Source organism: Primulina tabacum, chromosome 13, assembly GCF_025594145.1.
Source record: "Primulina tabacum isolate GXHZ01 chromosome 13, ASM2559414v2, whole genome shotgun sequence".
NCBI classification, from domain to species: domain Eukaryota; kingdom Viridiplantae; phylum Streptophyta; class Magnoliopsida; order Lamiales; family Gesneriaceae; genus Primulina; species Primulina tabacum.
Window position 1 is genome coordinate 33,687,733 of NC_134562.1, and position 17,771 is coordinate 33,705,503.

Genomic DNA, 17,771 nt, shown 5'->3' on the forward strand with positions numbered 1-17,771 from the left:
TCGAAATCCGTCTTCAGAATAACATATCTGTCATTTAATCCTCCTGTCTGTCTTGAGGGTAAACGGAGATCCCATCCCACTTCTGTGAAAAGAACAGGCTTCTTGAACACGTTCTGGCTATCAATTATATGAGCATCGGCACACTTCGAAAGGTATTTTACTTTTGCTTCTAAGTTTGCCTCTGGGATCCTGGAACATAACGTACACGGACATCAATTAGCAAGGCAGTCCATTTGCAACTAATTCTGCCAAGTTTATGCAAAAGTCAGAGACTCAATTTGCTACGAGCACAAATATAGATCAAGCTTTTGCCATTGTATCAAAACATACAGTTAGATAGTAAATGTGAACCACCAAAACATCATGCTGCAATCGCTGTAATATATAGTTAGCCACATTAGTTAGGAAGAGTAATCCACTCCTAACAAATGCTCCTGCAGCTCAAGGAAATAAAGCATGTGACGATGATGTACCAAAATTCATGCTCATCGGAGGCGTGCAACTCAAATATTCTATATAGCAAATTAGTCTAAATACCACATAAACAAACACGATAGAAGGGGCAATTGCCACTACCCAATAGGCACGTCTCAAATTAAGGCCCAACATTCAAGCTAATACTATGGTGTAACTTAGATATTCTATATCGTAAATTAATTGCCGTCCAACAGGCATGTCTCGGAAAGTCCAATAATCAAGCTAATAGAAAGTGCACAATTCAAAGTTTCTATTAAAATCATGGACTTGAGTTCAACTTCACTCCGAAAGTTAGCTCACAAGTATGTCTCAGAAAGTCCAATATTCGAGCCGGTAGGAAGTGTGCAACTCCAAGTTTCTATTAAAATCATGGATGGCCGAACTCCATCCCAAAAAAAAAAGATCGCTTTTGCTTATTTCAAAGGAATTTTTCTAGATATTATTTTGAAATTATATTAATATTGAGACTTGGACCTAAATCACCCCAAAAACTAGCTCAAAAAGAAGATAGTTCAAGTCCATATATGATCTCTCGAGTATTTTATTCAACCGATGTGGGACTACTATTATATCATCACGTCCAGTAATGAAGCGTGAAGTTTACAATGACCCAACTAGTTAAAATAGCCTGCAATAATCACCAAACAGTTACATTGTGAAAAGGTTCAAGCATCAAAACAATGTCCTCCAAATCAAGGTTCGTGAACCTTAACATAAGCCTTGTAATAACCTTTTATGGTTCTGTCGGAGAAAAATGCATCTCTTAAAGAAGAAACGTTGGTTCCAGCTTCCTCCGCCCATTTTACGTACTGCGCTTTTCCACCAAAAGCATTCATATTATTTACAAGACCGAGGATTAATCTTATTCTATGTCTCCTTGCTTCGGCCAATACATAGTCCAACGCCTGAAATACAATCAAGAAACATCGAAACACGACAACTCAAAGCCATCGGACAAAATCCACAAGCACATTGACTTAGAACTTCAAAAGATCCCAGATGAAGTAGCAAGAACCTTGAAAACCCTTTCATTGAAGAGACCTGGCTCAATTTGAAGAACATCGGGGCCAGAACCATCACTGAAAGCCCAAGTCTTGCAAACACTCAACTCCATGTCAACCCCTCTTTTGAGCATCTCAGAGACCCTATATCTCGATTGTCCCCACGCGCTTTCCTTCAGAAACCAATAGGAATTCCACCCATTCACACACAAATCTTTCCCCGCCGCTGGTGATCCTGGAATCTCCTGCTTGAGGAGCACAAATCTGGTATGGTGGACTCCCACAAAACCCATTTTGGGCAGGTTCCATACTGTAACAGGTAACGCAAAATTGAGGTGACCATTGGAGTTGATATACAAAAAGCCCAGAATGGTGAAGATGCCAAGGGCTGGGTATAATCTTTTTTCTCTCCAAAAAGAGTCCATGGAAGATGGTTAAAAAATTGTGCTTGCAAGCTCGGTAAGAATCCCCTTCTTTGGCTATTGAAGACCCTTCGTTCATTGGCCTGGAGCGGCGCTGACAGGGCAGGGTATTGCCGTTTGTTCGCTGGAAATCTAAAACTAAAATATTCAGTTGTTACAGCTTATTTGTCCTATTTTGTCCTTCCTTTGTGCAAATTTCGTCTTTAGCCTCCCTTTGTTTTCAGATTTTCATATAATCATTCCAACATATTGTTGATTTGTTTCAAATTCGGAACATTCAAGGGTTTCAAACTGGATACTCGTCACGTTAAGGACAGAAAAGAACGAGACCTTAGACCCTTCTCTGTTCGAGATCAGAAAGCCATAGTTACTCTAGCATGGTGAATCTTTTTATACTAAATAATTCATTAGCATGTTTCATATAGGACTAATAAAGCAAACAAAATGTATAAGAGGATCCAAGTGGAGAAGAAATGACAGAAAACGGAACATCTTTAGCCAAGTCTTATATCTCATACATAACCCAAAGATGATCTTACACATCTTCTGTTTCTGTTACATTGTATATCATTTACGTATGGACAAGAAAAACAAGACGTGATTCTTAAGAAATAACAAACACGTGAGAGCTCTCAGCATATAGATTTACAAACAAATAAAGAGACATATAAAACTCAAGTATAATTATGTTTAAGATCATTGGTCAGTGGTCACTAAGAAACCTCTCAAGACACCGCAAGCCCAAATGCTCGGCACAAAACCTCTCCATTTCATTCCCACCGCCTTTTTCTTTGCAGATCTCTTTCTCAATCCCCACTAACATGTTGTCCCAATCCATCGAATATCCAACCCAATTCTCAACTCTAGAGTCCGTTACAGCATCAAGTATCTCTTGCAGCCCCACAATCCTTCGGCTCACATGTCTCCTCAGCTCCCGTACATTGGGATCAATCCCAGGCACCGAATCAAGACTGAATAACAAGCCCATCAGGGCTTCGTTAATCTTGATCCTCTCCCTCTCACTGGTACGCACAGAATCAACTGTGTCCTGCCATGAACAGCTAAGATACATTTAGAAGGATACTGAAGATCAGTATAGCATTATGAACGAGGCTAATGTTAAATTTTCAAATTAAAATTCTTTTGTTCCATTAATCCATTGCCTCACGCATAGTTTCAATTATCTTGGTACTACACTTAGCAACAAAGCTAAAGTTAGCGATATGGCACCCGATGAGCTCCCTTGTAATAAAATACAGCAGGAAACATCAAAACATCATCAATTACTTGCATGAATGCTAAAGAAATTGATTAATCACACGTCAACAAATGTTAAAAGAGGCAATAGCAAAAAGATTAGATCAAAATGCCACAACATGTTCATAAATATTTTGACTTCCGATAAAAGATCTATCTTGAAGGGCATAGAAATACTTTTCCTGAAGTAATCTCCTTGCGAACAAGTAATCCAACGGGGATAAGCATGAATTTTTGGTCCACTGCGATTGGATACATCAATTATAGCAGCTGAGCACACAACCAAACATAAAATTCTATGGAAAAACATTTTCAGGACGCCTTTATATTTAATTTTACGAATTAAACTTGTTTTGTTTTTAATCAATTTCGGGAAACTGACTAATCAGTTAGCAGCACCGTGTCTTCCCTCTACAAAATCTGGAGTTCACATCACAGAGACAATCAACCTGAGAAAAAAAAATTGTTTCCTGCCATTTTAATTTAGATAACCTCACCAGAATTTACCTTTAGATATTTCATTAGTTTAAATATTAGTGAAAACACTAGAAAATTCACCGAACTTCATATCTTCCACAATCGTTAATTTTCGGTGATCATTAACATCGGTCCTATGCTACGTAATCGAAAAACTAATATGATATGTAGAAAAGAAAGAAAATGAAGCGTAATCAGAAGTACAAAGTACGAGTAACGAGTGAAAAATCAGAATTAATGCCTGGCGTTGGATGATTCTCTGCCAGTATTTAGCTTCAGAATCGACGGCGGCGATCTTCCTGACAAGGGTGCGCACCATGTGAGATCGGTAGGCTGACTGTATCCTAACAGCAGCGGAGGATTCTGGTAAAGGGGATTGCAGGGGAATATGAACAGTAACAGGAATGGGTTCTGATGCAGGCTGTGTTTGGATTGGATCGGATTCGGGGGCAGAATGGTCATTGAAAGAGCAGACGGTGGCTGTGGCAGTGCTGGAAGAGAAGAACCACGGCCGCCTGGAGGACTTCATTTTACCGACACAATGCGCTTAGAGAGATGTAAAGGGAAAGCTGATTACAGCAGGAGTAAAGTGAAGTCGGGTCTCGCAAGTGACGCCGATTATCTTGGGAGGAGCCTAGGATACGTATCTTTATTACTTGGTTATCTGTATTAATTTATCATATTTATATAATATATTATTTTAAAACGATACCATATAATAAATTATATTTTATAAATTATTGATAATTTATATTGATAGGTCAACGAAAAGAAGTAGAGAGTGATATATAAAAAATCTTTCTAATTCAGACCAAGAAATATAAAAAATAATTGACTACGTCTCTTGTGAGACGGTCTCACGAATCTTTATCTGTGAGACGGGTCAACCATATCGATATTCACAATAAAAAATAATACTCTCAGCATAAAAAATAATACTTTTTCATGGATGACCCAAATAAGATATCTGTCTCACAAAATACGATTCACCGTCTCACATAAGTTTTTGGCAAAATAATTAAATGTTAGCGAATGATTTTTTTCCCAATTCTGGGTATTGATCAGTTAAATTTTCAACTTTTAATTTTGATATATTAACTTTTAATTTTTGACTACTTCAGTTCAATTATTATGTGACCTGATAAGTTGTGTCATATCGATAATTAAATCAAAATAATTGAGAATTAAAATATAGTATATCAAAATTAAAATTTAAAAACATGACCAAATACAATCAAAATTAAACAAATTTTGAAAAAAAAAAAACTATTTTCAATAAATACTACATGAGGACGAAAAAAAATCACAATTAACAAAAAAATAAGTAATTCTGAAAAAGCATGAATCAAGTAAGTACGTATGAATATAATCTATAAAAAAACGAATTTCACTATATTATTTTTTTGCCAAAAGATACATTTGGTCAAGGATCCAAAATATGTACTAAATTACCTTCTTCTTCTCAATAAATATAATATGTGCGTGAAAATGATTTTAAGAACAAATGTCACACATGTTTTTCCACACGAACACCAAGAAAAAACCACGTTTCTTTAATGATATATCATTAAACATTAAATCCATCATGTTTAGGATCTAACATGTCTAGGATGGCCTAAATCCGATTACATGGATTGCGAGACAGGTTTAATCCTGTTTTAAAAGTGGATTTTGGAAAGTGACAAGTTTAAATAAACATGTCACGATATTTATAATAACACTTTATTGATATTTCTATTATGTTGAATAATGAATGTTCTAATTTCGGTGAATGTGTTAATTTTTAGTTTTTTTTATTGTGTAGTTATTAAAATTGAAAACATATATAATCTAATCTGTATTTTGTATGGAATGGCTCTTGAATTTCGCTAAATTTACTTCAAACTCGTCTCGTTGTCATGGTTACTTCCATCCAGTATTTAAATTTGTATAATTATATAATTTTCGAAATATTTTAAATTATCTCAAATCAAATTCTCGAAATCCAAATATTATGTCATAAAAGTAAAAAAAAAATGAGAACACAAAATTTAAAAGCAAAAACTTATGTGAAACGGTGTCACGGGTAGTATTTTGTAAGACGGATTTCTTATTTAGGTCATCTATGAAAAAATATTACTTTTTATATTAAGAGTATTACTTTTTATTGTGAATATCGGTATGATTGACCCGTTTCACAAGAGACCTGCTCAAATTTAAAATTGTTTTAACAAATCATTACACCCGATCGAATGGGAGAGTAAAGTACGACAACATGATCAGCCGCCGGCGCTTCATCAGGCAGTATAAACGTCACCTTCTTCGTCACCTTCTCTTTCCCGCTTCTGCTCTTTGGACTCATCCTACACAATTCTTTAGCTTCCTCTTCGTCTCCAGATACTAATTCCTCGATCTTCTCCAATCTCCCCGAAGAAAAACTGATTCTCGGCGTGTAAAAGACGTTGTTGAAATCCGGAGAAGTTTGGTACAAGACCCTCTTCATCGTTTCAGCTCTCTGGACATTATTCTGGCACCAGATGTGACTATCCAATATTGGAGAATTAGAAATCATTTCTCCTAATGTTGTAATTCTTTCGACATTAACAATGGCTGCAGTTGGGTTTGTTGCTTCTCTATCATTAGCTCCTGATGAGGGTTTTTGGGTCCGTTTCTTTGGGGGCCGTAAGCAGCAGATATTTTGACCCATTTGAGCTTTGATCAAAATAATCAAATGGCGTAAAAAATTTCATTGGCAACGAATGTTTGACATGGGAAATACCTTGAAAAAGTGGCGTAGGAGAGGGTTATAATAATGCAGAATTTGACGATGGATTCGATGAAAAATAGGCTTTTTATTATTGGCTATTGATGGATTAGTTCTTGTCTCTTCCTTTGATTTGCGTGGCATAGTGTTCGGATGGACCTATTTTTCTGTTAATTATTGCATGGAATTGATCTATACATGAGTTTGGAATATACGTTCGACATTTGAACTTCAACAATTCATAAGGATGCAAAAGTGTCGTTTAGTTATAACAAGTTTCGACTTTCAATTTTTATAAGATGGAAAGAAATTATATTTGTTGTACTTTTCTGATAAAAAAAATTTTGAGATGGAATTTTAAAAGTTTCAAAAAAAAAAAAGTTAAATATAAACTATTAGTGTAGAATATTGGTTAGTTAAAAGATTACATGTCTTATATATTGTGAATATATCACACACATACGTGCACGTATACAAGAGGTCAAGAGTAACTAATTAATTTAGGAAGGAATGTTCGAGTTGGTGATTTAAGTGACACTTATACCAACCGTCAACAGTTTGATTCTCCCAACCAACATATTCTCGGACGAGTATGTCGCACATAACTTACTCAGTGTAGTTTATATGGTTAGCATGGTTTTGCAGGCTATCACGTTAACACAATTATTTACTCGGTACACATCGAATAATAACGGTTATAAATTCTCATGTCATAAAAATAGTAACTGATTGATATTTTTCATGTATTTTTTTTTCATATTTTTAAATAATCATATCCATTAATAATGGACATGATATTATCAAATTTAAGTTTTAAGTTACTAAATATTATAGACATAATAAATTATTCTTCTTTAATCTATTATATTTATAGAATATATAGTAAATGTCAAATTTTTTGTCATATATACACATTATAAACGTGTATGCAATCATTTATTTAAGTTAAAACATTGACCATTTTTGGAATTGGCCGAACAAATTCAACAAAACTTCAATATAATCATTAAGTATTACATTAACTAACTTTCAAAATATTGAGATGTCAAGATATCCACAACGCTGGGTTTTGAAACTCAAAAAGTAGGGTTTTCAAAACCAGCACCCCAGCGTTGTGGATCGGAACGCTGGCTTTGTGATTTTTTTAAGAAAATTTGAAGATCTTCCCGGACAGAGGGTGTGATCGATGCACGATCCTCCCCGTCCGACCCTTTGTCCGGGCGTCCACGTGCACGTGAGCGCGAGCCCACGCACCGTGGCTATCGGCCACTTTGATTTTTAATTTTTTTTTAAATGACTTTTTTGTTTTGGAATGATATATTAATTGGTGGAGTTTGACAAAATATTTGTTCCGTGAGCTTATGATTGTTGGGAGAAGTAGGTCTCTTGTGAGACGGTCTCACGAATCTTTTTCTGTGTGACGAATCAACCCTACCGATATTCACAATAAAAAGTAATACTCTTAGCATAAAAAGTAATATTTTTTCATGGATGATCTAAATAAGATATATATATATATATATATCATAAAATACGATCCATGAAACTGTCTCACATAAATTTTTATCAGCTGGGAGAGTCTTTATAGAAATTGAGCTTTTTTAACTTTTGTTGCGGTGATGACGTGGAATAGTAAGCCCCACAAAAAGTTTAATTTATAGGTTTAGGACTGCAGAGTGTCTCAAAGTTTTCATTTTTCAATTATATAATATTCCTAAAAGAATCTTGATGACAGAGAAATGAAATCAGCCATAGAGAATTTAATTGTTCTCTTAGATTTTATTAAGATTGATGGATTTAACTTAGAAGGAGAAGTTTGATTTGATAAATGACTTGATGGATAAATTTCAAATTACATGTATAACTTGATATTGAGTGATTTAGAATTTTCACTTCAATCTAGTTATTCAAACATGACAAAGAATTTGAGATTAGTAGTTTAGATTAATCATCTCAAATTTATTGATCCAAGCACAGTCCTCATATCCAGGATTTAAAATATTTGAGTTACGTTATTATCACCTGTTATAATTTTCCGTAAAATAACAAGCAATCGATGTTACAATTAGTATTAGAGTAAATGTCATGTGTTCGATTCTCGTTGAATGCAATAAGTGCAATTACTGAGCTATATATTGTTGGGTACAATAATTCTTTTGCTTGGTCGAGCGTCGACTCTATGTGATCGAATATTTCTTTTATCCATGAGTTTTAGACAAGATATCAAACCTATGAATCTATTTTATTTGTGATTTTGTATCACACTGATGTAGTAGAAATGATAATCTGGGGCAGATGTAAAGCTAAACAAATCGTTTCTACTCCAAAGACTATTGTATAATTTAAAAGATTTGAGTTACATAATTACTATCAGTTATAATTATTTGATAAAACGAAAAATGTTCGGTCTTATAGTATATAACTGAGAAATACTTTAAACAAATTATACAGCATAAAAAATGCAATAGTTGTTGAAAATATGAAAATTATTTGTGTTGAAAATTATAATGTTGAATGTTGAAAATTAGGTAAAATTAGGTGTTGAATATTGAAAATTAGTGTGTGATGATGTATGTAATGATGAAATTGTTTTTGGATTGTTTTCCAAAGAAATCCTATAAATAGGTCTCCATTTGTAAAGATTTGATACAATTGAGTAGAGAGAAAAATATTATAAAGTGTGTAGTTTGGTAAATTTTGAGAGTTTGAGATTTTTACTTTTTACCATAAATTTTTACTCTTTCACAACACGTTATCAGCACGAAGCTCTAAAAATCCTCCATACTTTTCCAAGCTCCAAACAGAAGAAAAAGGTAACAAAAGTAATAATATTTATTTTACTGTTATTTATTTATTGTGTATATATTTAATATATAATATAATGTTATTATTAGAAATAATAAAAATAAATTTTTCAAAAACTTGTTATAAATCCTGGGAGGATGTTAAGACGACATCCCACACTCTCGGTAAGGGATACGACAAGTATAAAAGCCTATAAGGTTTTTAAACAAAATAACTTATGACACTTCATTATAATAATGTGATATGATATACATAATTATTTAAACATGACTAATATTATATACACCATATTATTACCATAAAATTATACAAATATATACATTTATTTTTTTTTACACCAACGGTCATAAACGGTAACAAAATGGCTAGTTTTTGCCCTATAAATATGATCTCACAAACTCTTTCAATCGCTCCAACTTTCTCCTATTCTTTAAAAATTATTCTTCATCAAATTTTCGAAGAAAAAAGAAGATGGCTTTCTCAAGGTTATTTTTAATTATTTTGGTTATCATACTCACGAGTTTTTTATTTATCGGAGAATATCTTCCTCGTGTGTTTTCTTTATTTTTACAAATGCTTGTACTTGTTGTTTATCCATTACTTTGTATTGCAATATTCCATTAACTAATAAAATGCATCGTAATTTTTTAGTACCACCATGTCAAATTTTACAAAGCTCGAATTTGTTGCGCTCGACATCACGGAAAAAAATTATATGCCATGGACTCTCGATATAGAAATGCATCTTGAGTCATTGGGTCTAAGCGAGACCATTAAAGAAAATGGTATATCTTCATCACAAGAAAAAGCAAAAGCTATAATATTTTTGCGTCAACATCTCGATGAAGGTTTAAAATGTGAATATCTCATCGAAAAAGATCTCATGGCTCTGTGGAAAGGATTGAAAGAAAGATTTGAACATATAAGGGAAGTTATACTTCCGACCGCCCGTGACGAATGGAATATGTTAAGATTCCAAGATTTTAAGAATGTCCGTGATTATAATTCAGCGATGTATCGAATAATCTCGCAGCTAAAATTTTGTGGACATGAGGTTACAGAATCGGACATGCTTGAAAAAATATTTTCCACGTTTCACGCATCAAATATAACTTTACAGCAACAATATAGAGTGCGTGGATTTGCGAGATATTCTGAACTCATCGCCTGTCTTCTTGTGGCGGAAAAGAACAATGAGCTATTAATGAGAAATCATCAGTCCCGACCCACTGGATCAACAGTATTTCCAGAAGTAAATGCTGTGAGTAAAAATGAATTTAAACCTGGAAACCAAAATCAAATCCAGAGACAAGGTTTTGGTCGAGGTCGAGGTCGTGGTCGTGGACGTGGACATGGAATTGGTCGTGGTCGTGGTCGAGGCCGTGGTTTTGAAAACAATAGAGATAGTTATTTTTATAACTCATCTCAAAAGGGCGTCACGAACCATCCACAGAAAAGGCATCATGAGAACATGAGTGTTAATGAAAATCACTCGAATCACTCGAAAAGATTTGAAAGTTCTTGTTTCAGATGCGGCACTCCAGGACATTGGTCTCGTATTTGTTGAGCCCCTGAGCATCTTTGCAAGCTCTATAAAGAATCGATAAAGGGGAAAGAAAAAGAGACCAACTTCACTGAACGAAGTGACCGTTTGAGTGATTCAACTCATTTTGATGCTGCTGATTTTATGAATGATTTATCTGGAAATGAACAATATGTTGGTGGGATAGAAATGAACAATATTGATGCTACAGATTTTATCAATGATTTCTCTGAAAATGAACAATATAATGGTAGAATATAAATGTACAATAATTTATTCATATAATAATGTTTTATTGTACAATTATGATATGTGTTATATTTACATATGTATTGTCAGTAATTTTATTTCATTGCATATTTTTTTTGAAGTTCAAATATGAAAAATGCTATGAGCAAAGCTGAAGTTTGCATACCCGATAGTGGTACAACGCACACTATCCTCCGAGATAAAAGATATTTCTTGGAACTAAAACCAACAAAAACAACGATGAATACAATATCAGGTCCTGTAGATTTGATTAAAGGATGTGGTAAAGCACAATTTTTGTTACCTAATGGTACAAAATTTTTGATCTATGATGCTTTATATTCACCACAATCGAAAAGAAATTTGTTGAGTTTTAATGATATATATTCCCATGGTTATGATACTCAAACAATTAATGAAGGGAATGAGAAGTATATGTGTCTTATCACATATAAATCAGGAAAGAAATATGTGATTGAAAAACTACCAATGTTCCCTACTGGATTGCATTATACACATATAAGTCACATTGAATCAAATATGGTAGTAGATAATTCTTTAATATTAACCAATTGGCATGATTGATTAGGACATCCTGGTTCAACAATGATGCGAAGAATTATAGAAAATACACATGGTCATCCGCTGAAAGACCAGAAGATCTTTCAGAATAATAAGTTTCAATGTAAAGCATGTTCTCTTGAAAAACTTATTATAAGACCATCACCAGCCAAAATCCAAACTGAATCACCAATGTTTCTTGAACGTATTCAGGGTGATATTTTTGGACCAATCCATCCATCATGTGGACCATTCAGATACTTTATGGTATTGATTGATGCCTCCAGCAGATGGTCACATGTATGTTTATTGTCAACTCGAAATGTTGCATTTGCAAGATTATTTGCTCAAATAATAAAATTGAGGAATCAATTTCCCGATTATACAATCAAGAAAATTAGACTTGATAATGCTGGTGAATTTACTTCCCAAACATTCAATGATTATTGTATGTCTATGGGAATCATTGTTGAACATCCTGTTGCTCATGTACATACACAGAATGGATTGGCTGAATCATTGATTAAACGTCTGCAAATGATTGCTAGACCAATGATTATGAAAACAAAGCTCCCTATTTCTATATGGGGACATGCAATTTTACACGCTGCTTCATTAATTCGCATCAGACCAAGTGCATATCATAAATACTCCACATTGCAGCTTGCATTTGGTAAAGAACCAGACATTTCTCATCTGAGAATTTTTGGATGTATGGTGTATGTGCCTATTGCACCACCGCAACGAAAGAAAATGGGACCTCAAAGAAAGGTTGGAATTTATATCGGTTATGATAGTCCATCAATCATTCGATATCTTGAACCTCAGACAGGCGACGTGTTCATAGCACGTTTTGCTGATTGTCATTTTAATGAGGAAATCTTCCCAATGTTAGGGGGAGAACAGAAACATACCGAAAAAAAATTACATGGTATGCATCATCTTTGTTACATCTGGATCCAAGAACAAAACAATGTGAAAAAGATGTACAAGCAAATTGTGCACTTGCAAAGAATAGCAAATCAAATACCAGATGCATTTGCAGACACAAAAGGGGTAACTAAATCATATATACATGCTGCAAATGCCCCTGCTCGAATTGAAATTCCGAAGAAACAAATTGAAGATACTCATGATGTCATTAAACGCCTGAAGCGTGGAAGGCCAGTCGGTTCCAAGGATAAAAATCCTCGAAAAAAAAATTCATAGAGAAACACGATGATCACAAAATAAAGAATGATGTTACTGAAGAAACACATGATGATCACAAGATAGAGAATTGTGTTCCTGAAGAAACACATGATGATGAAAATGTTCTGTCAGAACCACAAAATGACGAGAATCATGAAATCTCTATCAATTATATTAATACTGGAAAAATATGGAACCGAAAAGATATAGAAGAAATTGATGATATATTTTCTTATAATGTGGCAATCGACATCAAAAATAATAATAAAGATCATGAACCAAAATCTTTTGGTGAATGTAAAAATCGACAGGATTGGATAAAATGGAAAGAAGCCATCCAGGTTGAATTGGATTCGCTAAATAAACGTAATGTTTTTGGGACTATAGTCCTTACACCTGAAGGTGTAAAAACTGTTGGATACAAATAGGTTTTTATTCGAAAGCGAAATGAGAAAAATGAAATAGTAAGATATAAAGCTCGACTTGTTGCGCAAGGTTTTTCTCAAAGGCCTGGAATTGATTATGAAGAAACATATTCTCCCGTGATGGATGCAATTACGTTTCGGTATTTGATTAGCTTGGCGGTATCTGAAAATTTAGAAATGCGTCTTATGGATGTTGTTACAGCTTACTTATATGGATCACTTGATAGTAATATATATATATGAAAATCCCTGAAGGATTTAAGATGCCTGAAGCACAAAGTTCAAAACCCAGAGAATGTTATTCTGTGAAATTACAAAGATCATTATATGGGTTAAAGCAATCCGGTCGAATGTGGTATAATCGACTAAGTGATCACTTGATGAAAAAGGGATATGTAAATAATTCAATATGCCCTTGTGTTTTCATTAAGAAAACAACATCCGGATGCGTAATTATTGTTGTATATGTTGATGATTTAAACATCATTGGAACGAATAAGGAAATTCAAGAAGTTGTGTCATACTTGAAGGAAGAATTTGAAATGAAGGATCTTGGAAAAACCAAGTATTGTCTGGGTTTACATTACAAATTGAACAAAAAGAATGTGGAATATTTGTTCACCAGACAAATTATACATAAAAGATCCTTAAACGTTTTAATATGGATAAATCAAATCCTTTAAGTACTCCAATGGTTGTTAGATCATTAAATATAGAAAAGGATCCATTTCGTCCATGTGAAGATGATGAAGATATTCTTGGTCCATAAGTACCATATCTAAGTGTTATCGGTGCCCTTATGTATCTTACAAATTGTACAAGGCCTGATATATCTTTTGCCGTAAATTTGTTGGCAAGATTTAGCACATATCCAACAAAGAGACACTGGAACGGAATTAAACATATATTCCGTTATCTACGAGTGAACGACAGACTTGGGACTTTTGTATTCAAAAGATGCTAATCCAAGTATAATTGGCTATGCCGATGCTGGATACTTATCTGATCCACACAAGGCACGTTCCCAAACTGGATATGTATTTACTCGTGGAGGCACTGCAATTTCTTGGCGTTCACAGAAACAAACGCTTGTAACAACTTTATCAAATCATGCCGAGATTATTGCACTACATGAAGCAAGCCGTGAATGTGTGTGGTTAAAATCAATGAGCCAACATATCCAAATCTCATGTGGATTATCATTCGTCCAGAAGCATGTGATACTATATGAAGAAAATGATGCATGTGTAGCTCAAATGACAGAAGGATACATAAAAAGCGACATAACTAAACATATTCCTCCTAAGTTCTTCGCATTCACCAAGGAGCTTGTGAAGAATAAATGTATTGATGTTCGTTACATTCAATCAAGTGAAAACTCATCAGATCTCTTCACAAAGGCATTTCCTACGACAATATTCAGAAAGCACATATATAATATTGGGATGTACAATCTACGAAATTTGTGAAGAATTGTTCATGTCAACATGAGGGGGAGTTTACGTGACTGCACTCTTTTTCCCTTACTATGGTTTTTATCCCAATGGGTTTTGCCTAGTAAGATTTTTAACGAGGGAGTACAAAATCACGTAATGAAGACATCATCGTATCATGATCATCATCAGAAGGGGGAGTGTTGAAAATATGAAAAATATTTGTGTTGAAAATTATAATGTTGAATGTTGAAAATTAGGTAAAATTAGGTGTTGAATATTGAAAATTAGTGTGTGATGATGTATGTAATGATGGAATTGTTTTCCAAAGAAATCCTATAAATAGGTCTCCATTTGTAAAGATTTGATACAATTGAGTATAGAGAAAATATTATAAAGTTTGTAATTTGATAAATTTTTAGAGCTTGAGATTTTTACTTTTTACCATAAATTTTTACTTTTTCACAACGATAGTGAAAAATATATTATATATGTTAATATTGTGTAATTGGGCCAGGATTATTACAGACGTGGAACGAGTGGGGTTATATAAACATGACCAGAACGACCATTTTCTTAAAATTTCCATTTAAACCCCTGTTCACAAGAAAACATGTGATATAACGAACAAATATATTCTGTACTGTGTTGGGCCTAAGAAAACTGATGTTTGGGCTTTCAATGCATTTTTTAATCTTCAAGACGGTCCAATGCGGAAGCCCACCTAGAAATTTGCATAACTTGTTGCCATGAACGAAACACAACGAAAATAATTTCCGGGAGGGCCGACCATATTGTATTTTTTAAAAGGCTTAGATATCAAAATCATGAGATTTTGGATAAAAAATAATATTTTTTTATTAATTGAATTAAATAAGAGATTCGTCTAACAAAATTATCTAATTAGATATCAATTTTGTGAAATCGTTACATCAACAATAATTTTATACATATTTGTTCTTGTAGATCTAAAATCATCTTAAAATTCAAAGGTATCATTTTAAATATAAAATATTTGTATAATTCACAATAAAAATATTTTTTTGTGTGAAATTATATTATTTTTATTCTATTTAGAATATTATCTTCAATGTGAAAACCTTTAATTTTTAAAAATCATGTACATTATTAAAACTTCGATTGCGAATTTATTAAAAGCATACAAAGTTAAGCATGTTCATTTGTTATTGATGGCCCATGCGAAACAGTGGAAAATTTCCCATCACTCAAGACACGTCACCGTTGTCGTCTCCATTTTCGATTCTCAAGAATCCTTCCCTTTAAGCTATTTTACGATTGGTAAACCTAAGAACAAAAATCCCATTGCTCTGTTTCTCTCTCCTAAAGTAAGATATGAAGAAACTCTACAGGAGAGGCACCGTGCATCCAACGCCGGCGGCGGTTTCGGACCAGGTGCTTTCGTTTTTGCCGGCGGCGATATTGACTTTGACGGCCGCTTTATCTCTTGAGGAGAGGGAAGTTCTGGCGTATCTTATCTCTTACTCCTCCGCTAACTTTTCCGACACCCACCACAAGAAAATGCCCTCCGCATCCGGAAGTTCCAAGGGCGCGGCGGCAGGCCACCATCCGTACTTCAACTGCTACTGCTTCCGGTGCTACATGAGCTACTGGGTGAAGTGGGATTATTCTCCCAATCGTCAGCTGATACACGAGATAATAGATGCTTTTGAAGACGGTGAGAGGAAGAAGGAGAAGAAGAAGAAGGAGAGAAGGAAGGTTAAAAGCATCAAAAGAGACATTATCCTTGAATTACAGGAGTCCAACAAGTCTGAGCTGAGTTTGACCAATCAAGATATTAACTTTCTCTATTCGAACTCAGAAGCTGAGAATGATACTACAGGCGGAGGCGGAGGCGGAGGCGATGATGAGGAGGAAGTGGCGGAGAAAGGGTCGTTCAGGAGGTTTATGAGTTTTCTTGGAGACAGGATTTGGGGATAAACATACGAATTGAAGGTTGATTTAAGCAATAGTTCAGTTTGCTTATACCATTGACGCCATTTTCAGTTTGCTGCAAGAAAAGTCTGCTAGTAAGCAATCATGATGTAAATTACTCTGTTAAACCCCTTCTGCTAATTAATATATATTTAAGATTTCTTTGTTTCTTATTTCTGTTTCCTTTGCAACGATTTTGAGTTAAAATTAACGATTATTCCTCGTGTGAGTTTAATTTTCCATTTACATTTGAGAGTGTGCAAATATGACCTTCTCCAGTTTAAACTTGGAAGTATCGATAACTCCATTAAAAAAGTGGCTCGTATTCATTTCTTGCTTTCATCTGCCCAAACAAAGCCGTCATTTTTGTGCTCCTTGTTTTCTCCCCATCTATAATTTCCATTTCCCTTCTGTCTGCTTTGCCGACCGGATTTATGCCGTGGAGGATTACTTTTTCACAACAAAATCGAATTGCTATAGATGAAAGAAATCTGGTCACTTTATTTACTTCATGATATTGTTCAGGTACAATAGTTGCTAGGAAAAGGCGTGCTGGATTACACAAAATTGAATTCCTGGTTTTGACTTTACTTGGTCTCTGCAGAGGTGGTTTTTACATGATTCATGGTCTTCAATGGAACGCGGGTCTTTAATGAAATCGAAGTGAATTTAATCAATATTTTTAAAAATTAAAATCAAACTTCCAATAAATCGAATGAAAAAAAAATCAAATTAATACAATTCGACTTAGTATTTTGTTAGATGGCAACGTGAAATAGAGACATAATTACGTAACAAGCCGATTGTTTAGATTCAAAACTTTTGGATTGGACTTTTGAGTATAAATACTTTTGGATTGAGTCAAAATTTGAGTGCTCACTTCGGATTACGACAACATGCGAACTTTACGGGTTCTTTCCAGGAATTTTGATTTCAATTGTTGTCTTGTTTCTGATTGCCACTACAAATTTATTGAATTTGTTCAGTTTTTTAAAGATAAAAAACTTGCGTCAGACGATCTCAAGAGTCGTATGTATTTTATGAGACGGATATCTTATTTGGGTCATTCATGAAAAAATATTATTTTTTATGCTAAGAGTATTATTTTTTAGTGTGAATATCAAAAGGGTAGACCCGTCTCACAGATAAAGATTCGTGAGACTAGGGTTGGGACATTTATTTTCGGATATCGGATACCCTATCCGACTCGATCGGGTTGGGTATTTTCGGGTAT

The 17,771-nt window shown here is 34.2% G+C and overlaps 2 protein-coding genes across 2 annotated transcripts; one reads left to right on the forward strand and one right to left on the reverse strand.

Annotated features, from left to right (window-relative positions):
• Positions 1-2,374: 2,374 nt before the first annotated feature.
• On the reverse strand, positions 2,375-4,269 carry LOC142523274 (BAG family molecular chaperone regulator 5, mitochondrial-like). Its single transcript, XM_075627011.1, has 2 exons — positions 3,876-4,269; positions 2,375-2,948 (listed from the first exon to the last, which is right to left on the reverse strand). The coding sequence occupies exons 1-2, from the start codon at positions 4,161-4,163 to the stop codon at positions 2,604-2,606; spliced, it is 633 nt and encodes a 210-aa protein (XP_075483126.1). The 5' UTR covers positions 4,164-4,269; the 3' UTR covers positions 2,375-2,603.
• An 11,508-nt stretch (positions 4,270-15,777) lies between these two features.
• On the forward strand, positions 15,778-16,710 carry LOC142522494 (uncharacterized). The gene has a single exon (XM_075625930.1). The coding sequence runs from the start codon at positions 15,938-15,940 to the stop codon at positions 16,541-16,543; it is 606 nt and encodes a 201-aa protein (XP_075482045.1). The 5' UTR covers positions 15,778-15,937; the 3' UTR covers positions 16,544-16,710.
• The last annotated feature ends 1,061 nt before the right edge of the window (positions 16,711-17,771 follow it).

Bases quoted from the DNA above. Each gene is read 5' to 3' on its own strand.
- LOC142523274 (XM_075627011.1), bottom strand. From the start codon at position 4,163: ATGAAGTCCTCCAGGCGGCCGTGGTTCTTCTCTTCCAGCACTGCCACA. The intron at 2,949-3,875 runs GCATTAATTCTG...TGTTCATGGCAG, and splicing joins AGAGAATCATCCAACGCCAG to GACACAGTTGATTCTGTGCG.
- LOC142522494 (XM_075625930.1), top strand. From the start codon at position 15,938: ATGAAGAAACTCTACAGGAGAGGCACCGTGCATCCAACGCCGGCGGCG.